This window comes from Sinocyclocheilus anshuiensis, unplaced genomic scaffold (assembly GCF_001515605.1).
Source record: "Sinocyclocheilus anshuiensis isolate Anshui unplaced genomic scaffold, SAMN03320099.WGS_v1.1 scaffold656, whole genome shotgun sequence".
Taxonomy (NCBI): domain Eukaryota; kingdom Metazoa; phylum Chordata; class Actinopteri; order Cypriniformes; family Cyprinidae; genus Sinocyclocheilus; species Sinocyclocheilus anshuiensis.
In genome coordinates, this window is record NW_015555829.1 from 1,605,554 (window position 1) to 1,633,006 (window position 27,453).

At 35.9% G+C, this 27,453-nt stretch overlaps 2 protein-coding genes across 7 annotated transcripts in view; both read left to right on the top strand.

Moving 5' to 3' along the window:
• Window positions 1-10,386, top strand: part of LOC107675342 (5-hydroxytryptamine receptor 2A-like) — a 23,647-nt gene extending 13,261 nt beyond the window's left edge. Inside the window, exons 2-3 of the mRNA XM_016469636.1 lie at window positions 3,897-4,097; window positions 9,587-10,386. Coding sequence (XP_016325122.1) covers window positions 3,897-4,097; window positions 9,587-10,386 — 1,001 coding nt within the window. The remainder of the gene's footprint in view (window positions 1-3,896; window positions 4,098-9,586) is intronic.
• Window positions 10,387-19,566: 9,180 nt separating this feature from the next.
• On the top strand, window positions 19,567-23,349 carry LOC107675365 (S-formylglutathione hydrolase-like). 6 transcript variants are annotated; one of them, XM_016469675.1, is made up of 10 exons: window positions 19,575-19,639; window positions 19,791-19,807; window positions 20,062-20,142; window positions 20,222-20,310; window positions 20,576-20,674; window positions 21,130-21,254; window positions 21,405-21,524; window positions 21,644-21,742; window positions 22,425-22,592; window positions 23,018-23,349. In XM_016469675.1, the coding sequence occupies exons 3-10, from the start codon at window positions 20,075-20,077 to the stop codon at window positions 23,096-23,098; spliced, it is 849 nt and encodes a 282-aa protein (XP_016325161.1). In that variant the 5' UTR covers window positions 19,575-19,639; window positions 19,791-19,807; window positions 20,062-20,074; the 3' UTR covers window positions 23,099-23,349. The 6 variants fall into 6 exon arrangements, with proteins under 6 accessions (XP_016325159.1, XP_016325161.1, XP_016325163.1 ...); XM_016469674.1 differs by having other exon boundaries at window positions 19,596-19,639; window positions 19,791-19,820; XM_016469673.1 differs by lacking the exon at window positions 19,791-19,807 and having other exon boundaries at window positions 19,567-19,639.
• The last annotated feature ends 4,104 nt before the right edge of the window (window positions 23,350-27,453 follow it).

Sequence of the window (27,453 nt, forward strand, 5' to 3'; positions counted from 1 at the left end):
ATTGCTGAGGGCCTCGCACCCCCCTTGCGACGGCCCTGGCTGACGTAACAATCCAATAACAAACCTGAGTGAATTCCGATGAGGAATGATGTTTCTAAAACATCCTCCTGTTATCCTCTCAGCAATTTCTTTTTCTATATTTTTCTACCTCATTTCCTCTTCCCTTGAAAGACTATTTTATTTGTGGCACTTCATTTGTGTTGGCTCTTTTGGCTTAGCCTTTGTGCTTAATTTCAATCTTTTGTCATTTCAATCTTTTGTCATTTCAATCTTTCATAAGAAAGTACCTGACAGTAATTGCAAATTGCTGTAAATGTATTATTAATTCAGTGTTTGTGTCTGTGTGTGTTCTGTACAAAGTGGCAGGAATTGTTAAGACTGAAATTTACAGTTTCACTGATGAGTCTTTGGTGGATGGTCATTTTCTGCCTGACTGCCCAGAGCAGAGTGAGTTAACGCTATTGCACTCACAAAACTGAACTAACTCCTCACCAGTGGCTTCAGTGTGCTTGATGGCTGGCTGGCTGGCTGGATAGATAGACAGGCTGACACTGTGGGTATACAGACGGATAGGGTATGGATATATGGGTATATATACAGGATAGATAGACAAGCTGATAGATAGATAGATATATAGATAGATAGATAGATAGATAGATGGGTGGATGGGTGGATGGGTGAATGGTAGGGCTGGGTGACATGGCCAAAAATATTATCACAATATTTTTTCCATATCATGTGATATTGATATTTATTGCCATATTCATTTACCATTAATGGGGAATAAAATACTTTCCTCATGTTTGTTAGACCTTGAGTATAAATGTAACCATAACGTTGTTTGTTCCCAATTAAATTCCACAGAGTGGGCCCCATAAAATTCATTTTATTTTCACGTAAATTCCTTTTTTCCATTTTATTTTTTTCTGAATTCTGTGATTTATGATTCAATAAAAATTGATTTAAAATGGTGTCTAATAAAATTAATTAGTAAAAGAACAGTTTGATACTTATTTTAAAATGTTTGTATGATATTCCTTAAAAATACTATTATTATTATTATTATTACTTTGAGAATTTTATTTTAGTATACAATAATACACTCTAAAAAATGCTGGGCTGTTTCAACCCAACATTGGGTAAAATATGGACTAACCCAACCGTTGGGTTCAATTTTTACATTAAAATTTTAACCCAAAAGTTGGGTTAGTCCATATTTGACCCAAAGTTGGGTTGAAACAACCCAGCATTTTTTAGAGTGTATTATTATCATTACTTTGAGAATTATATTTTAGTATACAATAGACAGCCTATGCAACTACCACTTTCAAGATTCAGAAAGGTATAGAGACATCATTAAAGTATGTGAATCCAGTGGCTTAACATAAATTTTAAGAAGCAACATAAGTCCTTTTTGTGCAAAAAAAGAAAAAAAGTCTTTATCACAAAATTCTTCAGCATAGATCTCCTACACGTTTTCACGAGAGCACCACAATGCTTGCCTGTTGTTTTGACACCTTTTTTTTTTAAAACACCATTGTGAGCACCATTAAAAATAAATAAATAAATAAATAAATAAACCAAGACTTAAATATAATACATGAAGCTTGCAGATGGTGTCCCTTTCCCTCTGCTTGTAAACAGTGCAGTGCTTCCAGGATGGGTTGTATCGTGAGAACGTCTGCTCTCATGTCAACACAACATGTAGTATGCATTGCGGTTCACTCGTGAACATATGTCTGAGATGTATATATTATGGAAAAAATATGTTTTTTTGGTTATGTTTTGATTTGTTTTGTTTTTTTTTCAACAAAACATTTGTGTCACTTCGTAAAATTGCTGTTAAGACACTGGAGTCACATACTTTAATGATGTCTTTATTCCTTTCTGGACCCTGAAAGTGGTAGTTGAGTAGGCTGTCAATGGAGGAACAGAAAGCACTTAGATTTCATTAAAAATAATCTTCATTTGTGTTCCAAAGATGAATAAAAATCTTATGGGTTTGGAACGGTATGAAGGTGAGTAACTGATGACAGAATTAACTTTTTTTGGTGAACTTTCCCTTTAAAGAATATTGTGTTCTCTTATAGGAAAATGGCATCATCACTGGAACATTTCATTTGACTATTGACTGTAAGTCTATAGCAGTTGTTATTAATGACAGCCCTGCCTTGTATTCTTTTTTTTTGCCATGTATTTGAAAATGTTTTGAATCACTATTTGGTGCAACTCCAATATTGTACGTGTACCCGCTCATGTTTACTTTTTTCAAATTCTGTCTGTTGCTGATTAAAGCTAAAAAGTATTCCATAGTACAAGCACTTTTTAATGGTGCTTTGCACATTGTTAAATTAATTGATGTCATATAATCTTAACCTTTTTAAGGCAAGTAAAAGCCATTCAGTGCACTTCTAAATGTTCAAATGAGGTAAAAATAAACCATGTTCAATTTGTGCTGGATTTATTCGCTATAAGGATATGCTATAATTTTGTAGTAATTTCTGCTTAACGGATTGTCCGTTAATGAAGAAGATTTCCGTTTTAGAGTTGAAGGAAATGTCTGTATACTTACAGCTCTGGAGATGAAGTTAATGTGTTCATGTCCTCATAAATTGAGGCGAAGACATTGAAAACAGTGAGCGTCATATGTGTTTGAGTTTGTGAATCAGACGAAACTACGCCATTCATTCACAGACAAACGCAGAGCATGCAGAATTTTTAGCGACATGCGCTGACTTTTGCCAATTTTATTACATAAACAGAAACACTGTTAAACATTAAATTTAATGTGCTGAGCAGTGGCGGCTCCTGCAATTCTCTCAGGGGGGGCAAATGTTTGCATGATTCATGAGGATAGGTCACCCATTCAATTGATAAATTAACGGCTAGTTAAAGATGTAAAGGAAACGGAACTACTATAGTATTAATTAAAAATAAACTGACTCTAACAATCAATCTCTTGCTCTCCTTATGTTTCTATATGCGTGTTAACACAATTCAGCAGAAAATGAAGACTGAAGCCAGGATGTGGTTTTCCAAAAAACTTTTTACTTCAATTTCAGTTTAATAAGAAATAATTGAAGTCCCATAAATCACTATTTACACAACTCACTTATATTGCACTGCTCATTTACAACATTACTCACTTATATTACACAGCTCATTTGTATTACACTGCTCACTTATATCACATTACTCGCTGAGTATTTTTCGCACTGTGTCCGATATTAAAATCATTGCGACACACTTTGCAGAAGGCGTAGGCATTGTCGATATGGCTTTGAGATATGAAATTAAATTCTTCCATCCAGCTGTTGTTAAATTTACATGTATATCCTATTTTGCACCACCTGAGTCTTCTCCCATTTCTACCAGTGATGCTTGAATCAACTTCCCGTGTCTACTACCTGCGCAGATATCAACAGCGCAACTGGGTTGTAGGTTGCCAGGTTGAGATCCCAAATGGATTGAAATTTGTATGATGTGTCGATTGTGTAAGTAAGATGAGTTTCATACAAAATCTGGCAACTGGACATCCTTGGAAAAATATATTGATGGGATTATTCATATAACAAGGTTTGGGCCATACAAATTATGGGAGTTTACAGGGGAAAGAAATCACAAAACGGGATGGGGGTAGGAGATGGATGTGAAATATGGGAGACTCCCGGCAAAAAAACAAGAGTGTTGACAGGTATGATGGATGCATAGAAAGAGTACTACACTTTTAAAATAAAAGTGGTTTCCACAACAATGCCATACAATAACCATTTTTATACTCACTGATTATCTCACAGGGTCCATTAGCATGTAACAGGAAAGTCAATATTTCAAAGCCTTTTGTTGTCAGTTTTATTCCTTGGGCCTGATTCTCTGAATGTCTGTCTCTTCTTCAGGTTACTCCTGGCCCCTCCCTGCATCACTGTGTCCCATGTGGATCTATTTGGATGTTCTCTTTTCCACCGCCTCCATCATGCATCTGTGCGCTATCTCCCTGGACCGTTATGTGGCCATCCATAACCCCATCCGACACAATCGGTCAAACTCACGCTCCCGTGCCCGGGCCAAGATCACGGCCGTCTGGACCATTTCAGCAGGTACACCTGATGCCATCAACATGCGGGCATGACACTGTGCTGTAGGGTGATGTGAAGCCATTATTTTGAGACTGTTGTGAACAGGATGTCATTCTGTCTTGATGAGTCATGACTCTGATCTAATGTATATACATGATAACAGTATTAACCACTGACTCTGCTTTCAGAAAATCCTAGAAAATATTCCTTATTGGTTTTAATATGACCTTGGCCATTTAATATGAAGAGCGTTCCAAAGAGGGTCTTTAAAGGGGTGGTTCATTGCGATTTCACTTTTTTAATGTTAGTTAGTGTGTAATGTTGCTGTTTGAGCATAAACAATATCTGCAAAGTTACGAAGCTGAAAGTTCAATGCAAATGGCGATATCGTCTTTTAAAATTCTGGCAGTTTAATGCCTACAAAAACGGCTGGTAGGGACTACAACAAGTTACTTCCCGGGTTCGTGACATCACAAACCCAGATAAACCCCGCCCTCGTGAAAAGGCAGTAAAGGGGGCGAGGCCTGCGCTGCTTTAGAGAAGAGGAAGAGAAAACTAGAGGTGCATGTAAAAATCTGTTCATATATGAATCGCAATTCTGTCTTCTAACGGATTAACTAATGGACTAACGGACTTCTAATGGATTCACAGGTTTCAAAATCAATGTTCAAAAGCAGCGGTTCTCAATACTGTTCCTCGCCGGTTTAGCCAATCACAACACACTGGGCTAGCTAACCAATCAGAGCACATCGCCTATTTCTGAGGGCGGGGCTTCATAAAAACAGGAAAAGATCAGCCCGTTTCTCAGAGAAGGGACAGAGCTGTGTGGAATAAAGGTAAATTATGTGAAAAATAATGTGTTTTTTTTTTAAACGAAGCAACACATGTTAGACTGCACCCCATAAACACAATCAAGCCTAGAAAAAGCCCAGTGAACCACCCCTTTAAACCTTTATGTTTATGTGTACTCAAAGCGCTTTTGGGACTAGAGAAATCAGTGGCTAATAAACCTCCATGCCTTTTGTCATTCACCAGAGGAAAGGCGATAGGCTATTGAACACATGAGTGGGGGAGAGAGTTGGGTATCAGTAAATGAGAAGTAAAATTGCAGCAATATTCAGTTATATTATAGATTGGAGCTGAAAGGCAACAATGAGACCTGCAGTAGTGACTGCAGCTTCATCAGTATCCTGCTGATCATGTCAATGGAGCACCACAAGGAAGAAATCATTGAGAAGAGAAAAAATAGCATAATGGAAAGCTAAAAAGTAATGAATTTTACAGGTCTGGGTCATTGAATGCTGAAGTCATGAATATTTCCAGCACACACAGTGTTATTTCCACCACATCTCAAGTCATGTGTGTTTAATAGCATACTCTGGTGGAAATTACATTTTAAACATTTGTGAAATAAAATGGCTCCATTTTTCTGAGACTAATTTCATAGCTAGCATTTTACGGATCGTAAAATACACATAAATAACATTTTTTACACTTTTTTTTCTTGCTTGTAAATTACTCTTAATAAGAATATTCTGTGATATTTACTTTATCATGTCACATTTAATCTCAAGCATGCTTTTCACTAACGGTCTTGTTGCTTTGGTAAACAAGACACTCAATTTTGATAAAAGGAAAAAAAATAATTTGTATAAAAATTACATTTTATTTACTATTGAAAGTATAACCCTCTAAAGTAAAAAAAAAAAAAAAAAGTTGCAAAAATAACGAAGGCATGGAAAAATGTTTCCAAGACAGTTGCAGTGTGACCTTCATATAAACGAGAAGAAGAGAAAAGAAATCTGTTAGTTTTAATAAAAATCAACCTCTGCTGTGCCCAAAGTTGAAGAAATGCCCAAGCTCTGATTGAAATATCACTGATATTTCAGAGTAGCCCTGTTGTACGATCGGCATGCAGGACAGACAGAAATGGATATTATGAGCAGGAAATGTAATAAAGTGAATGCCACAATGCCATTTACATCACATTAATGCAAAAAGAAAAACAAAACAGTCTAATGAAACACATTTATAATGCAAAGCAATAAAACTAAAGTCAACAGAGACCGATATAGAACGGAAATATCTGCACTAATAAAGTGGTTAAACTGTGCGGGTACACTTTTGGATACAGCTTCAGTTCCCAGTACTAGTCTCAAGCCTCTGTGAGCTTCAGAGTGGTCAAAGAGCTGAGAGCTAGTGCTGCTTTAAAGTGAAGAAGACTTTCTGATGGCAATTATGTGTTGTTTGGGGATCAAAGTAGATCTGCTAACATTTCAGAGATTAGGGCTTTTTGAGCATGAGTCAGATGCTTTTGAAAAGACAGCAAGTCTGGTTGTTAAGACAAAAAAGTGGTTTTGTAATTATCAGTTGAGAAGCCTCTTAGCACTGAGATAGCACAAACATGCAGAATTAGTTTTTGTACTGGTTCATTTGTTCTTTTTTTCCTGCATAAGAGAATGCATCCATCCATCTATCCACGTATTTGTAATGCAAACGAAACAGATCCGCTGTCCCCCTTCCTCTTGATGCTAAACAGCTCTCAGTCTGCTTTAAGGCAAGACACATCAGACAAAACCATTGTTTGTTTTTTTTCAAGCACTGGTCAATTTTGAGATTTTAGGCTGTTATGCTTCCATAGCATGTCTTCTTTCAGAAAGGTGGAATGAAAGCAGTCAAAATACACATTGTTTACACATACACATTTAAAGAGTGACAAAAAGATTCCCTCTGTAAAAACCTTTAACTCAAATATGTTAACAGAATAAATATTTTGAACCTGGCTTAATCCAATGTTCAGATTTCTGTTTTGGAAATATTTGCAAATTAGTGCTAATTTAATAAAATTATGCATTATCTACATCTTTAAAAATAACATTTCAGAAAACTTGTAATGCAAATCAGTTGTCTTAATGTACTGGGATTAATCGACTGAGAATTATGATGAGATCTGTCAAAATCTGTACCGTTTACCTCTGGTGTCTTGCCTTAAATGTCAGACAGCACAATGTCTATAACTGAGACGATTGTGAATAAGTCTATTGTGAAGATGCAGCCCTTAGAGGTTGAGAGCTGTCAGTGGATTTGAGCAAAGCACCGTACCAACTTAAATTATAATGCTGCTTTACTAACTTTAAACTCTGTTTACTCTGATGCCAAAGGAGGTTGATAGTGAGCAAGATAAAGTAACCCCATTTTAAACTTAGTTTTGAAGGAGAAACCTTACCGATATATATTTTTAATCTCCCCATCTTCCTCTCAGATTTTGACACACAGCGACACCCATTTTTTTACACACTGCGGTTCTTATCATAGTCATCCAAGGCCTGCAGTTATCCGTAGATGCACAGCCAATGCCATCATTGCACAGCTAATGCCATCATCCCCTCATCCCCCCAGGTCCTTACCAGCTCGGTTTCCCCCAACAAACCCCAGAGATCAGACACGATTTGCAGAGATTTACTGTTGCCATGGAGATCTTTTATCACCATGGCAGTTTCACTAAATGTTTGTCCTTGAGCGATACAAGTTTTTCAATTGCAAGATGCTAGCAGAAATGAGAAGTATATCATATACAACATTATACAGGCTGAACTGAATGCTAATGGTCATAAATAGCTGTGTTATTGAGGTTACGCCTCTAAACCGTTAGAGGAAAGGAGAGAAAAAAAGTCCCATCAATTACTGTGAAGTAACCCAAAGGCATGTGACAAAGACGGATATTTTTGCTGCCTAAGCATAAGCAATGTGTCTAAGTAAGTAGAATAATGGGAACCTGTCCTTGAACAAGAGATCCATCAATCACAGGGTTCCCATTGAGCCGCCCAGCATGTTTTTAATAAATATACGCCACCTGCACTCTCAGTTTGAAACAGTTTAATGATTTGTAAATAAATTATGTATTAGTGCTTGAAACAATTAATGGAAAGTGTTTACACATGATTACGAGCCAAGAGCTATTTGAAGAATATTATTATCATTGAAACAAGATGTGTTGATAGGACAGAATGTGTGCTGTTGAACATCATGATGTTTGTGTACAGCTGTGTGTGTGTGTGCACTGGTTTGGGTGGTTTATGAGGACACACATTTGTATAATGACATGGGTATGACACAGGTATTACAATATGAAGGTGGTTAATGAGGACACTACCTGTGTCCCCGTAATTCAAAAGGCTTAAAAAACATACTAAATGGTGTTTTTTTTTTCAATCTAAAAATGCACAAAGTTTCCTTTGAGGGGTAGGTTTAGGTGTAGGCTTGGTGTAGGACGATAGAAAATACAGTTTGTACAGTATAAAAACTATTACGCCTATGGACAGTCCCTGTAAACCACCAATACCAACGTGTGTGTGTGTGTGTGTGTGTGTGTGTGTGTGTGTTCTTCCTTAGAGATAAGAGATGGTTTATATACTAATACATTCCTTAGATATCAGTGTTACTCAGCTGTTTAATGATACTCCTTTATATGAGCAAATTTTTCTAGTCCAAATGAATTGTAGGGCTTGTTATCTTCAAAATGATATGCAACCCACACTTTTCCATCATTTACTGAAAAAAAGAAAAGAATCACAGAATAGAATTAAATGCCAATATTTCAAAATACATGAACAGAATTAAAAACAAGCAAATGAACTGCAAGTTGATATGTCATCCATGAAAGCGTTATTATAGCAATGCTATTATTTATTAGGCTGTTAATAAATGACAGTATTGGTGATGATGATGATGATGATGATGATCAATGACAATAAATCCTATTTTTTTGTGGTAAACTTCATTCTTGTTTGATTTATACAAAAAAAAATTAAAGAATCTATTTTCATAATTTACTAATAAAAATATTACAGAACAAAATAAAAGAACTACAATGTTAGATTTTCTAAATGCATTGCCGCCATTAAAAATAAAAATGGATGAATTGCATGTTAAAATGTTATCTATGCAAGCAATATTATATATAACAAAATTCTAAACCCGTACTCTTTATTACTATATGTTATTAAAACAACTGCATTATTTATTTATTAGGGCTGTTAATACATTTTAATATTGGTTTATTATTATTATTATTATTATTAATCACAGTGAACCTCATTTTGATTGTGAACAAATTCTCAATTAAGAGGGTCTTCCTTTTCATCATTTAGTGATAAAAAAATCACAGAACAGAATGAAACAGTTATGTTCGGTTTTCTGATTGTATTAACACCATTAAAAAGAGTAATGAATTGGATGTTAATGTGTTATAGCACTATATGAACTATTATTTATTTATGTCTGCTTGTACAATTGGCTGTGAAGAGGACAAAAATAGAACAGCTGCATATGTCATAGACAAACTGCAGGTCACACAACTTTTGCTGCTTTTGTGTTTTGTGTGAAATAAGCAACTGTCATCATTTCTTCCCTGTTGTTTGGTTTCTTTGCCACCTTGTTTTTTGGTCTGTCACAATTTCTGCAGACTAAACTAAACTACAAATGCACTTTCTTCCCCTGTCTTTCTGCAGGCATCTCCATGCCAATCCCAGTGCTGGGTCTGCGCGATCACACCAAAGTTTTCAAGGATGGCAGCTGCCTATTGACTGACAACTCTTTTGTGTTGGTTGGGTCCTTTGTGGCCTTCTTTGTGCCATTAACCATTATGGTGGTGACCTACTTCCTGACTATCAGTGCTCTGCAGAGTGAGGCCACGCTCTGCCTTGACCAACTGGTGCCCAGGCCCAAATGGAGCGCAGGATTCACTCTCAACTTCCTTCCCTCACTCTCACCCTCAGAGAAAAAACTGTTCTTGCGGCGCTCGTTGAGCCGCGAGGCGGGGGCAGAATCGGGGGTTGTGACGCCACCTTTCGGACGGCACACAGTGCAGTCCATCAGCAATGAGCAAAAAGCCTCCAAAGTTCTGGGCATTGTCTTCTTCCTGTTCGTGGTCATGTGGTGTCCATTTTTTATCACCAACGTTTTAGCGGTGGTTTGCGAGCCGGCAGCATGTGACGCCGATGTGATGAACAGACTGTTGAATGTGTTTGTGTGGGTCGGTTACCTTTCCTCCGCTGTTAACCCGCTGGTTTACACTCTCTTCAACAAGACTTACCGCTCTGCCTTCGCTAGATACATCCGATGCCAGTTTCATGAGGAGAAGAAACCGTTACAACTAATTCTGGTCAACACCATTCCACCACTGGCCTATCAGTCCACACACCTGCCGCTCACTGGATCAATAGGCAATGGGGATTTCTCTCTGCCCCTTCCCAATAAAAACCACCATCTGTCCAAAAGCAGCAAAAATGAGAGTGTCAGCTGCTTGTGAATTCACTCGGCGAACTCACAAAATGCCTACACTCTTAAAAATAAAGGTGCTTCAAAAGGTTCTTCAAGCGATGCCATAGAAGAACCATTTTTGGTTTCACAAAGAACCATTCAGTCAAAGGTTCTTTAAAGAACCATCTCTTTCTTACCTTTTTATAATCGGAAGAACCTTCTTTCGCCACAAAGAACCTTTTGTGAGACAGAAAGGTTCTTCAGATGTTAAAGGTTCTTTATGGAACCATTTAGAAAAAAAAGGTTCTTCTATGGCATCATGAAGCACCTTTATTTTTAAGAGTGTACTGTAACCCTGGATTTCCTTCTGGGTTTCATGTTTGGCATTCTCTCCGTCTTACCTCTACAGAAATCAGCTCCGATTGGTCTAAAGTACTAGAATTCAAAGCCCAACTGCATCTATGAATGAACGGCTTCACAGTAATGACAGGGTACTGATACATCAAAAGACCTTCGTCTGACCGGGACTTGTCCTGACCATAAATGTCAGTTGAATCACTGGGATAAAACTTCTCTGGTTATAAAAATTGTATATAAGTGTTAAGTCAGAGTTTCGGTTTCATGTCAAGACTTTTAGTTTTTTATGTAGCATTTTATAAGCCAGAGAGTGAAGTCTAAATTCATGGGAGATCAGCGGTGTTTTGTTTACAGTGTCTGATTTTTGAAAACAAGTGTGGATAAAAGTTGTGATCTGACTAGAGTTTTTATACTGCGTCAAACAATTGAGATGCTGTAGCCTCATTTGTATAAGCTGATGTTTGTGCTGCTGGTTTATCCTTTTAGCAGACATTTGTATTCAATGAATCCAGACTCAAAAGCTCTCTTGAAGGACAAAATACCATTTTGGTTTTTGGACCTGCACTTTACCTTTAAAAGTATGAAACAAATTGAAGTGTCTATGGTCAAAGAATAAGGACCACTTTTATTTCATTATTAGAAGAGGCATTTTTCAATGATTCCTATTATTCTTATGGATAAGAACTAAAATAACCTTATAGAAGCCTGTTTCCACTTCAGAGTAAAAAAAACCAAAAATAAATAAAAGTAGTTATTGTGAGATGAAGTTTAAAATAAGAAATAAACGAACATAAAACTACATAATGAGATATACTACAGTTGGGGTGACTAATATATTTAATGTTTTTGAAATAATTATCTTATGATCACCAAGGCTGCATTTATTTGATCAAAAATACAGTAAAAATAGTAATATTATCAAATATTATTTTAGTTTAAAGTAACTGTTTCTATTGTAATGTATTTTAAAATGTAATTTATTCCTGGTGGCAGAGCTGAACTTTCAGCAGCCATTACTTTAGCCTTCAGTGTCACATGATCCTTCAGAAATTGTTCTAATATGCAGATTTGGTGATCAAGAAATAATTTTTATTGTTATCAATGTTGAAAGAGTTGCTGCATGATATTGTTGTGGAAACCTTGCTGAATAAGTTCCACAGTTGTTGCAAAATCACATTGTGAGAAATAGTCACAACTACTTTCTTATTTTACTCTGAGGTGGAAAAGGGCTTTCATAGAAACCTTCTCAAATAACTCTTTTGAAAAGACTACAATCCAGATCAGAAAGCATGCTGTTTGACCAGTATTTGTCTGGTGGTAAACATCATAGCTGTTTTGGTCTACCAGCTGGACCAGCCCCAAACTAGAGGAAACCAGCATAAACCAGCCTGGCACAGGATGAAAAGTCTAACATGTTCTTTTTAAAAGGGAACTAGGTATCCACTTTTCACCTTGTCATTTGGACCTATCAAAAACCATTTCTGAGACATTTTGTTGCACATATTGTTCAGATAGTGGCAGTATTCAAACCCAACACTTACCATTGTCAGATTTGAAGTTCTTTGAAAACATGCTTTTAAGAACACCTGTAAGTTTTTGGTTTTGAAAATGTACCTCTGGATTCAGGGTTCCATGGCAACATAGAGAGCGATCTCAGGACCGTTCTATGGTCTGCCGAGAGAGCGACAGGTTCAGATCTCAGTAACTTGTGAAAACCTCTGATCTGTTTTCTGATTCTATTTCCAGTGTCTGAATTGTCAGCGGTGGTGTTGTTGTTGTTGTCATAGTGACGGTCATAAACTTGTTTGCAGACATTCAATGAGTCATCTGTTTCATCTTTCTGAGTGGATAATCATGCCAGGTATGTGTATATGTGCAGTATTTAGCCACCCTCATTCCAGTATATCAAAGATATATTAAGCAGCCTGACAGCTAGAGCTCTAGATAAACATTTGTAACTCAATGTTCCTGAGAACATTGTTTTTCTTGGGTTTTCTGCCAGCCTCTGTATTTATCAAGTCCGCCACTTGACCAGAATGGTCATAATTTACCACTGTTACGGGAGGCCATGACAGTAAGAAGAGCATGAAGTTACATTAAGCCACACTGCACACGAATAACTCAAGGTGTAAGAATTGCTACATTTTAAATGAATGTGGCAAAAAAATTTCAGAGGACAATGGAGCTGTTCATTTTGTAGTCCTAAAATGCAGGAATTCACATTTTCATAAAACCATGGTAGATAAACATGACTCGAAAACAAAAAAATGCTATTCTACAACCCCATAGAAAAATCCTGAGAGAACACGTTGTAAATTAGCCTTCCGGTTAGCCTAGATAGAGTAAAACAGTGTACTGTCCTTTCAACATAACGGTTTTGAAAACATAATAGTAAGAGCTGAATATATGCCAGAGATTCCATTAAACGTCACAACAGCATCAAAGTGAAGAGCACAGACTCTATCATTACTGTTCTACACTAGGTTTTGGACATTCCATTGAGCGGACAGAAGTGGACACAGAAAGTATTTCCATTATGCCGGGTCTTCCCTGAGTCACTAGAAGAAATCATGAATATGAATGAATGTTTTTGTACACTGTAAAACACTCAGTTGTGAGAAAAAGTCATGTTCCATCAGCTGCAGGGTCATAAATGTGGTTTGCAGTTGCGTGAGAAAACTGTGTAAGGGAAAAAAATGGCACATAAAAAATACATGGAAAATTTCTTAAATACTGACTTGCTCAGTATTGTAGATAGCTTTCTGCAACATAGAAATATTAATTTAATAATGCTTGAGTAAAATTTGAAATAAATAAGTTATACTATTAGTTAAGTATAAAGTATATATCAATCATTCTCAAAAAAAAGAATTTGATGTGAGGGCCCACCTCATTTCTATAATTATCACAACATTGCTTGTTTTTAAGCTTTTTCATTACCAGAAACTTGGAGTGTTGATGTATTAAAATAATTAACCATGATTCACTTTTTGAATCCATAATATTTAAGATCCTAATTTTGTATGAATTCATTATTTTCAATAAAAATAAGTTATTTAGAGGAACAAACTATGATTTCAGTTTACCTTTTTCCCCTCTTTTTTTTTTTGTTCTTTTTTGGAGTTTTAGCATTTTTATTAAGTTAGACTTTTTTATATTTAATAATTGTTTTTTATTGAATAATTAATTATTTTTAAATTAATAATTGGACATTTGCTGAGGTTCCATGTTTGAAAACCACTGTCCTAAAACGGCTCAGAAGAGCCATATATATTAATATTACATATTAATATATATGTAAATATATATCAAACACTCAATGCAACCTCACATATAGGTGTATATATAAATATATAATGTCAAGTTGAGTGTTTGTGTGCATCTGGAGTGTGTCTTAATCTGTGTGTGGGTTGTGTCAAAAAGGCATTTATGATATGACTGGCACCTGCGCGATTCCTAATCAGCAAGGTGCAGCCGTGGCTGCTGGGAATCAGAAGACGTGTGGGTGGCATTTTCTTCCAAATTAAATAACCTTAAGATTTTTTTTTTTTTCATTTCATTCACTGACCCAAAAAAACATGCACACGTACCAAAACACACCTACACATGGAATCACACAGACACACACACACACACACACACACACACACACAGGTTTGTTTTTATGGTTTATGGGGACTCTCCATACACACACACACACACACAGAGAGTGATTTAAATCAATTAAAGAACGCTTTGTAAACAGTTTAGTCTTCATGCCGGAGGGCTTCATCTAACCCAGAACTAACTAGTACGCCCACCTAGACAAGTGTGAGTATCAATCCTCCAGGGGTAGAGTTATATGTGAGAGAGAGAAAGAGAGAGAGAGATGGGAAAGTCAGGCTCAATGCAAAGTTCTTTGAACTTTAAGTATGAAATGCCAACTGTCACAGCTGCTCAAAAATGAGAGCGTGTGAAAAAGAGAGGGAGAGAGAAAGAGAGAGAAAGCTGGCATAAGAGGCACGTGTAAAGAATGAACCCTGTTCGACACTCCTTTCATGTATTTTCTGGGGTTCTCCTAAACCCTTGTTTGAGCTGATGCTAAATTATTTACATATGTCACATCATGCCCTGTAATCCTTATTAATAAATCACCTCCGTGATACATGGGAAGCTCATTAAAAGAGGGCAGAACTGAGTCAAGGAACAAAAGCGAAAAAGATTATTCCAATTAAAATTCCAAAATAACCATATACAAACAAATTCCCTCTTTTTTGTCTTCTATGCCTTCCTTTTCTCCACCCTTTCCCTTTCTTACCATGTGTTAAATTGCTTTTAGACTGACAGGTAGTAGATGAAATGATCTCGGATGCCTCTGATCCAGCCAGAAACTGACAGTACATCTCAGCTGAGCTTTTCACTGACCACAGCGGTGATGAAGCATTTGCCACATCTGGATGCCTGACCCACGTAGATTTTTTAAGCTGTTATGATAGCTTAATCTCTCTGATGGGATGATTATCTAGTCAGCTGGCTAATTGACTATCAGTGCACGTCTATTTTTCATAAATAAGCACGTGTGACACAGTAATACGGTCTGCAGGCACATAAATCTGTTGGTTATAATAGCTGAAGACATGTTAAAGCTATTGTGCTATTGTGATACAGGACTGATCTAAAGCGGTTCTTGCCACTTAAAGATGTCATAAGAACACTTAAAAATGTATTATGTGTATCTCATACTGTGTAAATTCATTTTTTCATAGCACATGACATGTGTGAGATATATACTCTCTCAGGGTGAATGTAGGTACCCACAGCGGTAATGTTTCCACAGCTTTTCTGACCTTCTGCTTTTTTTCTGCTAGGGTACAGTTTCTAAGTACTTTATTGGTTTTTACAGATGTAATCTAAACCGCACCATAAAAGCATCATAATTCTAGAGCGTGTTCTTAAAATCAAAGATCTGCGGAAGATTAATGTGCAGTCAAGGCCAGTTGGCTAGTTTCTGCATGCAGCTCTGCTTCATATTTCTTTTGAGAGTGCCAAGAAAATAACACACTTTCAGTTTCAAAAACAGAGCATTTGGAAATTGCTGGAGTGCAGGCCATCGCTCAGTGTGAAATAAATCTATTGAAATGGTTTATCATTGGAAAGGCCCCTTGCCGGTTCTGATCTTCACAGTTTCGGCAAGAGACGAGAGGATGGTGGTATTATTTCAGGTAATTCACATCTTATTGATAGTTTAAACGTGTATATATTTGAAATTAATGTTCTAAAATGGATAATAAATTATATTTTAAATTAATAAAAAAACGTCAAAAATGCTGTGGTGTTAAAAATCAATAAAAAAATCAATAAAATAATCTATAAATAAAAAATAACAATTCTATTAAAAATGAATTGCAATAAATACTTTTATAAAAAATAAAAATTCAATAAAACGAAATAAAACTAAAAATAAATACATCTGCTAAAATGATGTAACAGTACGAGTGTAGTTAGTTATAAATCCTAAATCTTAACTACAGATTTAAATGGCAGCAATAAGTAAAATAAATACAATTAAAAATAAATAAAACTGCCAAAATGATTTAATTTATCACAGTATAAGTGTATCCTAAATCCTAAATCTGCAGAATTCAATAAACTATCTGAAATATAATTCAATAAAATAATTCTAAAAAAATCTAATTTTAATGAAAAGTAAAATGCAATAAAATAAATAAAAATAAATAATGTTCAATAAAAATATTATGATTAAATAAAAATAATAAAAAAAAAAGAGAAGACGATCCATTTAACAACAGTGAAAGAAAGCATCAGACACACTGATCTATATATAATCTCTATTATAGATCAGTGGTCAGACATGATTTAGTGTTAGGCAGGACAAGGGCATCCACCGTAACCATCACAAGGTTAGACTATATTCTTTTGCACTCTATACAAATCACAAGCCTTGGTCTTGATGTGTAACTGTAAATCAAATCAGTTTGCAAGTGTGTGTGTCACCTTGGCTGTAAATCTCACTCTTTTCATGCTTCATCGGTATGTACTTATGCTAAATTTGTAACAAATGAGTTCAAATCACTTGGTTAAAAAAAAAAAGTAATTTTGTATCAAAGGGTGAATACAGCGCACTTCATCTTAATATTGGAGGTTAGCCTTTTGTCTAACGTGTGAACATTGAGAGTAGCCTATTATTAAGCCTTTCAAATCAGTAAGCCATTCAGACCTTAGTGATTATTCATTCCGGTGGACATGTGATCAAGTTCCCTTTCAGCTAGACAGATTTGGTGTTCATATATTATGTGTGAGTCATTCAACAGACTAAGTTCCTTTAGAAACCAAAGACTGTGGCTCTTGACTGATGCTGCATGTGTGAAGCCTAATTAACAACATGCAAGTTTTACTACAGACAATGGCCCTTAAAGGGTGTTATAGAGTCTCCAGATAAAGAGTATTATAGTGTGGTACCACTGTGTCCCAAATTACTTACTATACACTATGAACTATGTACTCCACTCTTTAGTGTATGAATTTTAGAAGCTTATTTTGTTATTAAGCATTGGAGTCTAAGGAAAGCTTGACAGTCAAGCGCATTAATTACATTTTTGCGGTTAAATAAGTGAATCGTTTGAGTATTTGAAGTGCACTTTGTCTTTTTGGAATTTGACCAAAAATGTGATGGAAATTCGTTTTGCTCATCGTTGGTTGTTCCTTTGAAGGCATCTTGAGTAAAACAGTTTTAATCTTTAACAAAGCTCATACAAAAGACCTGAACCAGATGTATGGAAGCTTGTTTCCGCCACAGAATAAAAAATAAAGTTAATTGCGATTTTTTTTTACTCACAATTCAGACTTTTATTCTCAGAACTACAAGAAAAAAAGTCAGAATTGTGGGATGAAAAGTCTCAATTACTTTTATTTCATTTATTTTTTTTTATCCCATAGCAGAAACAAGCTTACACACACCCCCAACAGTGAATATTTGGAAACATTAGAACACTGGAGAATTATAATTGATCAAATGATTACTCTAGCTGCTATCATATAAGGCAAAATACTTCTCTCTTAAATATTTTGTGGCTTCTATTAGGGAAACAATAAAACATGTTGAAGGTAAAATGCCTTTACAGATAGCTGATGGAGAGAGATTGATTGTGTTCTTTCTGTTCTTCAGTACACTGTGTTTTTGCAGTTAAATTAAGTAAGCATTCCGTTCCATGCTCGGGTAATTGTCTGGACAGCCTGCGATTCGTCTTTAACAAGGGGCCACTAATGTATTTTCTGCCGTATGTGGTCATTACTATTTATTTCGTTTTTAGAAAGGATGCTCATCGTGACATGTTTCCATGGAGTTTGTCATTTCATCCTGATCACATTTAGCATGCAGTGCAGTGGACTGGAAGTAGGTTCTGAATCACACGGAGTGGTTTATAAATGATGGCAGTACGTAAGGTGACTGAAACAGAAGTCGGTTTGAAGTGAAGGACACCAAAAGAATAAAGTTCATTAACAGCCCATAAGGATAAACGAGCCGATACGGCTAGGGCATTTGATGACAAATAATTGGATTTCATGGGGAAATTAAATGGTGTCATATGAAAGACATATTAAGATTTTAGTAGAGCCAAAAAAACTAAGCGTTATTGTAACTGATGTAATGTTACCTGCAATACACTGTTAGGCAGGGCACTGATATATTATTTGCAGCTGCACATCCTGCACTATAAATGAAAGAGTAATATTGACTCTTAATATTGACTCGTTAGTATGCGCCAGGGTACAACATAACCATCAACTTCTAATTTAATCTTGACTAACTATACATCATTAGAAATATCCAAGACTGCTTGTTTTGACCTGTTGACAATCTCATTCACAAAGTTCATCCTTGTATTATGTCATAATTAACAAAGTACAAACATGTTTAATCATGTAAGATACATTTTCAATGGCAAGTGTACATACAGAGAGAGAGAGAGAGAGAGAGAGAGAGAGAGAGAGAGAGAGAGAGAATTATTATTAATGTCCATTTCCAACTAAATTATGTGATCTAAGGAGCAGATGTGCTGCAAGAATTACAATTTTTTTTGCGTTTGTATAATTACAGAAAATGTAACCCTGAGGAAGAGAGAGAATTATTATTAATATCCATTTCCAACTAAATTATGTGATCTAAGGAGCAGATGTGCTGCAAGAATTACAATTTTTTTTGCGTTTGTATAATTACAGAAAATGTAACCCTGAGGAACAACATTCTCTCTACCAATAGCACTTGAAAATGATCACTTGGCTCACTGTTCTCTGTCTTTTTTTTCTTCAACTTTTCAGATGTAATGTACTTCGAGTCTTAGATGCACTTATAAAGAAGTGTCCACTGATTGCACACTTCAAAACGTTAGCAGATGCACTTTTCACTTACTGAATTGTGTGCAATTAGACATCCTACTCAAATGACAGACTGGTTTTTAAATACTATATATAGCCTATACTTGTAGAGAAGTAAGCATGTTTAGATGTGAGATGCGTTTTAGAGCTATCATCCTCAGATTTAAAATAGTACATAGTCAGAGGGTGTTTATATGCATCTCGAAGGCCAGTGTCATATATTTCGAGAGTAAAATATGTTACTTTTCAATAAATTATGGATCACTGTCCAATAAATTTGACCTTTACATTTAATTAATTAATTAAAACAAACTGGCTAATTTCATGATCACAGTTATATAGTTCATGAACTGCAAATATACGTTTGGAAATGTAATTTCATACGGGCGCACAATGTTCAGTCAAAACACTGAAAAAAAAAATACATTAAACAAACATATCACTCGAGCGCCCCTTTTTGGCCAAAACGTAGAAGCACAGACTATACGAGAAAAACGTAAGGGGGCGTGACTTTACGTCTTACGCTAACCTTGACGTCACACTGAACTCTGGATTGTTTAGCTGTAGCGGTAAGTGCTACAAAATAATAGGCTATCCAGGCCATTATCTTGCATGATGAGAAGTGTTATACGGGGGCCAAATAAAACGTAACTTTCTTTAGCGCAAGTTTTGGCATTATTTCAAACGTCCTGAGGCGCTTCTTTTGGTCGTTTTCTGCAGATCCTTCAAGCAGTGCTGTGAGTTTGGCAGGCCAGTAACTGCAGTGCGCATGCGCAGACTCCATGAGTCCAGTGTTAAATATGAATCGTTTAACAAAATTATTTAATAAGCCTCAAATGGTGTTCAGAAACATGAAACGTGAACTAAAAAGATCACTCTTTATGCATGGATGTCATCATGAAGTGATGTTCGTGCATATGTTTGCATGCGAGTGCAGAGTGATTATGTATGAAATATCTTTCATAACTCGAACTTTGATTTTTCTCAGCAGAGTAAACAGTGCAATGGCATTAACGCAAGTTTCTTCTAATAAGTGCAGCGATGGATATCAGAAAGTGTTCGAGCATGACAGGTGAGAGACTGTGCGCTTCATTAAAACGCCTGAATGAAAAGTTCACCTTACTGCTCTTAACATAAACTCTTATTTCCAGCTCCGAATTAAAATGCAAAATGAAGTTCGCCATTTACCTTCCTCCCAAGGCTGAGAGCTCCAAATGCCCAGTGTTATATTGGCTTTCAGGTGCTTGACTTCATTTCGTTTCTCTTCTCTAGGCCTGTTTGAGTGAATGAGTCTAGCTACTATATCTGTATACTGCATACTGAAGTTTAGTTCGTTATAAATTGGACAAATGTTGTGGTCTATGTCTATTTACATTTATGCATTTAACTGACACTTTTATCCAGAGAAAGAAAGCCAATTTGTCAAAAAGCCAACAATATGCATTATATACACAGCCAGCATTGTCCTTAAAAAAATGTATTTAACCATCCACTGTGTTTTGTAGGTTTGACATGCACAGAGCAAAACTTCATCACTAAGGCAGGGAGCCAGCAGGCGGCTTCTGAACATGGGATCATCATTGTAGCTCCAGACACCAGTCCACGTAAACATCTGAACATTTTCAGTTTACAGTCTTGCTGGTGCATCTCTGAAGGGATTACGCTCTATAACTGGCTTCTGCTCAGCCTAATCCTTGAGATTCATGGGCCAAAATATAATAATTATGGAAACTGAGGTCCCTTGGGAGGTCAATGCATTACTGCAACATATAGATAAACAAATACGTTTCCCCTGAGGATCAAAAAGCACTGTGACTTCCCAGTTTAGGTCAGGGGCTAGAGTTTCAAGTCATTCAACTGCTTGGAAAAATGCCAATTAATGCATAAATCAAATGTAAATTATGATTATATTATATAAGTCTGTACTGTTGAGATAAGAAAGTGATAAACCACTGGCTATTGTTATTTCGTAATCAGAAATATTTGAGCCAACCAATGCTAATATAGCCTCATTAACACTTAACACATTCTCATAAAATGATGATTCTGCTCTGGTCAGGTGGCTGTAACATTGAAGGAGAGGATGAGAGCTGGGACTTTGGGACAGGTGCAGGATTCTACGTCAATGCCACCCAGGAGCCCTGGAAGACCAACTACCGCATGTACTCGTATGTCACCGAAGAGGTGTGTGTACTTTATATGTTCCAAAGCCTAGTTAGTCACTAGGATAACAAAGTGAAACTCTAATAAGCACTTAAATGAAGACTTTTACAGTTGAATATTAAACATTGGCTTTTGCACTCAATGGCTTCATCACCTTTCTCTTGTTCCCAGCTCCCACGGCTGATTAATTCTAACTTCCCTGCTGATCCGGAGAAGATGTCCATCTCTGGTCACTCCATGGGGGGCCACGGTGCTCTCATTTGTGCACTTAAGAATCCTGGGAAATATAAGGCATGGCACTTTTGACATTACATATACTGCTTCTTCATTTAGTTCATTTAGTTGTTTGATATTTAAATATTCAGTCTGAATTTTTTTTTTTTTTTTTTTTTTACATGTGCCTGTTTCAGTCAGTGTCAGCGTTTGCACCCATCTGTAACCCTATACAATGTGCATGGGGACAGAAAGCTTTTTCTGGCTATCTTGGACCTGACAAGTCCACCTGGGAGGTGAGAGATGGTTTATACCGTTCGTAAATTTCTGGTCATTTATGAACGGTTATTTTTTGTTTTGAAAGAAATTAATACTTTTATTCATCAAGGATGCATTAAATTCATCAAAAGTGACCGTAAAGTTAAAAAAATATTTAATGTTACAAAAATTTTTCTCTTTCAAATAAATGTTGTTCTTTTGGACTTTGTTGATCAAAGATTCTGGAAAAAAAAGTATTATGGTTTCCACAAAAAATATTAAGCATCTCAACTGTTTTCAGCATTGATAATAAGAAATATTTTTTGAGCAAATCAGTATATTAGAATGATTTCTGAAGGATCGTGTTACACTGAAGACTGGAGTAATGATGCTGAAAATTCAGTTTTGCCATTACAACAATAAATAACATTTTAAAATGTATTCAAATAGAAAGCAGTTACATTTTTTAAAATATCTCACAATATTACTGTTTTACTGTGTTTTGATTAAATAACTGCAGTCTTAGTGAGCAAAAGAGACTTCTTTCAAAAACATTAAAAAATCTTACCGACCCCGAACTGTTAAAGTGTATATAGCAGTGTGTAATATCTTGTTTCTTAATCATAGATTTAACTTTTTTTTTTTTTTAAACCTTAGCACACCACATTGTCCAACAGCAGGAATCGCTTTATCTTAACTGTCTTCCTGTCATCTCCACAGTCGTATGATGCTACTGTATTGGCTGAATCATATTCCGGGCCTGAGCTTGATATTCTGATTGATCAAGGCCGTGATGACCAGTTCTTATCTGCCAGTCAGCTGCTTCCTGACAATCTGATCGCTGCCTGTTCCAAGAAGAAAATTCCTGTTGTTTTCCGCCTTCAGCAGGTCAGTACTGAACCAAGAAAAGGAACTACATGTAGGGAAGTCTAGTTGATTAAACAGTACCTTGATGTTTTGTGCTGATAGAATAATTTTTTTTTTTCACAAAAATGATTATGCTGAATATTTCTATTGAATATTTCTGTATTAAATGGTAAAGAAATGGAAGCATTTTCACTTGTGGTCTCAGACTGATGCCTGGACAGGCCTTTGGATTTAAATACATTGACTTGAGTATTCTGAATATTTAATGCATTGACTTAAATTGAATATTTTAAATAGATTTTCCATTAATGCAACAAATCTAACTACAACCAATTCAGGACTCGTGAGTACATATAAATGTTTAACCCTTTATAATGGTGAGTATATATTTTAAGACAAAATCAGCACTCTTTGATTCAGTCTTTTTGTTTCATTTGGTCTAACAGGGTTATGATCACAGCTACTATTTCATCTTCTCCTTCATCAACGACCACATCAAGCACCATGCCAAATATCTGAATGCCTGAAACTGTGCGTCATGAGTATGGCAACCATCCCTTGTGCCTTTCAGATCATAAAAACACCTACAGTATCTACACAGCTGGAAATGACATCGGACCCATGTCTTGACTGGTTCACTATCCCTCAAACTGCAGTCCAACTCTGTATTTTCTTCAATTTTCTTTAATTTCGGAAAAATTAATAGGGTGATGTTTAGCTGTAGACATTACATTTCTGTAAATAAAGGCATTTGGTTGTGATTTTGTATTTGTTGTTCTGCAGTGAATGATCAAAGTCCCTTCTGGATTTGTGTAAATTCATTTTGTGAACGACTCCTTTGCCGACAATTACTCAGCATGCTATTAACAAGCCCTCGTTTCACATTAAATAAAGCAGGCTAAATGGTTCAGACATTGGATCATTGTAGTTTGGAAAATAATATCACCATTATTGTCATGTCTACAATACCTTAAATGTTTAAGAAACAAACTAGTCTTTGAAGGTGAAAGTATTTACTGGTAGAAGTTGGTAAAAATAAACCTTATTTGCAGAGGTTAAGGCAAAAGGTGGTGACATGCATGCTTTTCCCCAAAAACATTACTGTACATGCATTTAAAGTTCACAGGATTACAAAGGTGTAAAATCCCAAACACTGAAAAGACATGGAAAAATAATTCTTATTTATAAAATTAAAGTACAAAAATGTTTAGTACAAGCCTTTTCTCCTTATACATCAAAGTAGACAAAATAGCCTCATGACATTCAGCAGTTAAAGATTTCTATCCCATTTTAAAGTGATGTATCAAACACATTAGTGATCTGATCAGCTGATATTTTCCCCAAATACTGTAATATAATACCATGCATAATACTATTTGCCAGTTACCAAAAAAGACAGTCCCAAATACGTAAAGTGCAAAAAACTCATTTCAAAATCAAATCTGCATTTAAACCTCTATCTAGTATGTGTGAAGTGGTGGGGAATGTTGACAGTACAGTAATGATGCACAACTTGCCCACACTGTAGCAGACATTTTGATACTGTACTTGAATGAATATAAACAATAAACCTCAAATCAGTGTTTTTAAAGGGGTCATCGGATGCCCATTTTCCACAAGTTGATATGATACCTTAGGGTCTTAAAGTCTATAACATACTTTGGTTAAAATTTCTCAATGGTAGTGTAAAAAACACCCTTTTTACACTGTCAAAATCAGCTGTTTTCAGCACTCCGTTCTAGTCCATGTTACTTTAAATGCTAATGAGCTCTGCTGACCCCGCCCCTCTCTTCCGTGGGGTGACGAGCAGACTGTGAACTTCAGCCGCGAAACTAGCACATATTAGGAAAGGCGATTTGCAAAGATTCATAAAAAAAAACAACCTTATACTCACTTCTGTAGATGAAGCTGGCTCATGAATGATTCGCGCGAACTTAAACGCATTTAGGCAGATCGGGGATCAGCGCATTCCTTTCAAAAACAAAAAGCATCATATGACCCCTTTAATCGGAGACATTCTTGTCTTCCCCTGCACTGGAGTCGACGGAATGGCGGACAGCCCACAGCTCACTCAGGGCGGGTCTAAGGTAAGACGGCCTTTTCAATCAACTATCGCGGGAGGGGCCTGTGCAGAACTATGTCATTCTGACAGTAATCTCAGAACGGCCTGATTTGAGAAAGGGGATTTTAAGATAGGGATTTAAAAAAAAAAACACTGGGTGGATTTTTATCATTATAGGGTGGATGTGTACACACACTTCCAACACACATTTATGTTCAAACAACAACAAAAGTGAATTTTGCATCCGATGACCCCTTTAATGTCTGAGGACAACCCTAAGAACAGAATTTCTTAAAAGATACAGCAGTGAATTTATAGGAAGCGACTACTGTCTAAACCAGAGCTGTCCAAACTCGGTCTTGGAGGGCCGGTGTCCTGCAGAGTTTAGCTCCAACTTGCCTCAACACACCTGACTGGAAGTTTCGATGCCTAGTAAGAGCTTGATTAGCTGGTTCAGGTGTGTTTAATTAGGTTGGAGCTAAACTCTGCAGGACACCAGTCCTCCAGAACCGAGTTTGGACAGCCCTGGTCTAAACTATGCATGAATTTTTAAAGAAATGCAACATTAAAGGCTTGTAAAATACCATGTAAAGCTACCACCAAAGACCAAAATCTAAGTGCTATCTGTTCAAATGTCTCTAAAATTACACTTTCTAATCCACACTTTCATTTTCCCCCCATTTGTTTTAATCAAATTATGACAGGTTTATGGTGTAAAAAATCTAGGAAGTAGTATGAATATGATTAGGATAGCATTTTAACCCATGATGCACCATGTTTTTGGTGTTCAAACTTAAAAGCTTCTGGCCAGATTTTTGTCCCTAATATTTGCTACAGTATAATAATGTTTTAAGAGCAGATAATATATATTTTTTGGCAATTACAGTACAGAGGTAATCCTTGTAAATATATTTGTACTGAATGCATTTACATTATTGTCATGAATAAATAATTACAGCTAACAGTCTCTCTGAAATGACATATGGAAGTGTTATAACTGCTTTCATATAATAACCTAGAAGATAATAGTTGTTTTTTTCCCGTCAATTCACATTAATAAATTGTGCTTTACGTAAAATAAACAACATCAACATCAAATATAAACGTTCTGTACATTTTACACATTCACACACCAATATCACATTACAAATCCTTCTACAAATACAAAACTCTTCTTTTAAGAATACATTTAAATCATTTAAAAAACTGTATAAAATGATTATGTTTGTAAATCAGTTTGATATAAGAAAATAATTTTGGCAACTGTCAAATAATCTCCAGCTTCAGATGTTTTGGTCTGTTTCATGGCTGAATCTGTGAGGAGCTGAAGCTTTGGACATCAGACTTTCCATAAGCAAATATGCACACGTAAAATAATAGAGAAAAAATGTTCTTTGATACACAAACTTACATACAAAAAGTGCCAACATGTGCTCTCGTTCTCTCACTCTCCCAAAAGAAATACTCTCCTCAAGATATCGATTACACATACACAAATGAAAACAAACGTCAAGTATGTTTTCTACTGTCCACACACTCAAACATACTCTTTTAGTGAAATCACACCTGACTGACAGGTAAGCAGAGCAGAGACTGTAGGAAACTATAGTGAGGCCACACCTCCCGAGACAAAACATCAACGTCTCCCAAAAACAAGTTAAAATGTGGTTATTGAAGGACTCTGGGAGGACGGGTGTTTTAAATCTAGATCACTAAAGGCCCAACACAAATATCATATAATCTAAACATAGGTAGATCCATCAGGAATTGTGCACAATTATGTATATCCCTCAACTAACTGTTTAATAAATAAATGTATATTAAATAAAGGAATTTCATATCTCGAGCTAGTTTTGAGCTGATTTCGCTTACACGACTATGGCCTGGGCAACAGTGATCAGATAACAGTACTAAATAATAAAGTAAAGAGAGTGAGGAAAACATGAGCATATACCTGCAAGCTGAGGATCACCTGTTCTAATAGAAATAAGTGGACACCGTCCAGGGAATTTCTCACAGATCGTCTGGTGGTGGAGGTCAACTGCTGCAGCACAAGGTGCATGTCCATCCACAGGAATTAGTGTGTGTCAGTGAGACTTGCTTGTGTTTGTGTGACTCATGTGATGAGTGTTTCGTTGACCGAAGTCTCATCTAGCAAAGCTTGCACAGTGATGCCAACTTTGATCAGGCCCTTCTCCTCCAGAATATGATGTGGCAGACATAACTTATCCTGGAGAGAGAGATTGACAAAGTAAAAAGTTTTTGACAAGCAAAGTGTCATGGCAGAGATGAAAGAGACAGGGTTCCCACAGTCATGGAAAACAGAATTTTTTATTATACATAATTTAATTTATTAAACTGAATGCTCTCGTTACTGAATACAGTTAATGAAACCAACAGAGACTCACCTCGTTTAGCAGTGATGCCAAATAAAGCACTATATAAATGCATCATTCATTCATTCAAATATAATATCAGTTATGCAAACAAACAAATATAAAATAAATAGTGCTGTCAAACGATTAATCGCATCCAAAATAAAAGTTTTTGTTTAGATAATATATGAGTGTGTACTGTGTATATTTATTATGTATATATAAATACAAACATATGCATGTATACATTTAAGAAAAATATGTTATGTTTATATATTAAATATATTTATATATAATATAAGAATATAAATATATAAATGTATATACATGTAAATATTTTCAAAATATATATTGTATGTGTATTTATAGATACATGATAAATATACACAGTACACCTACATATATTATGTAAACAAAAACTTTTATTTTGGATGCGATTAATCGC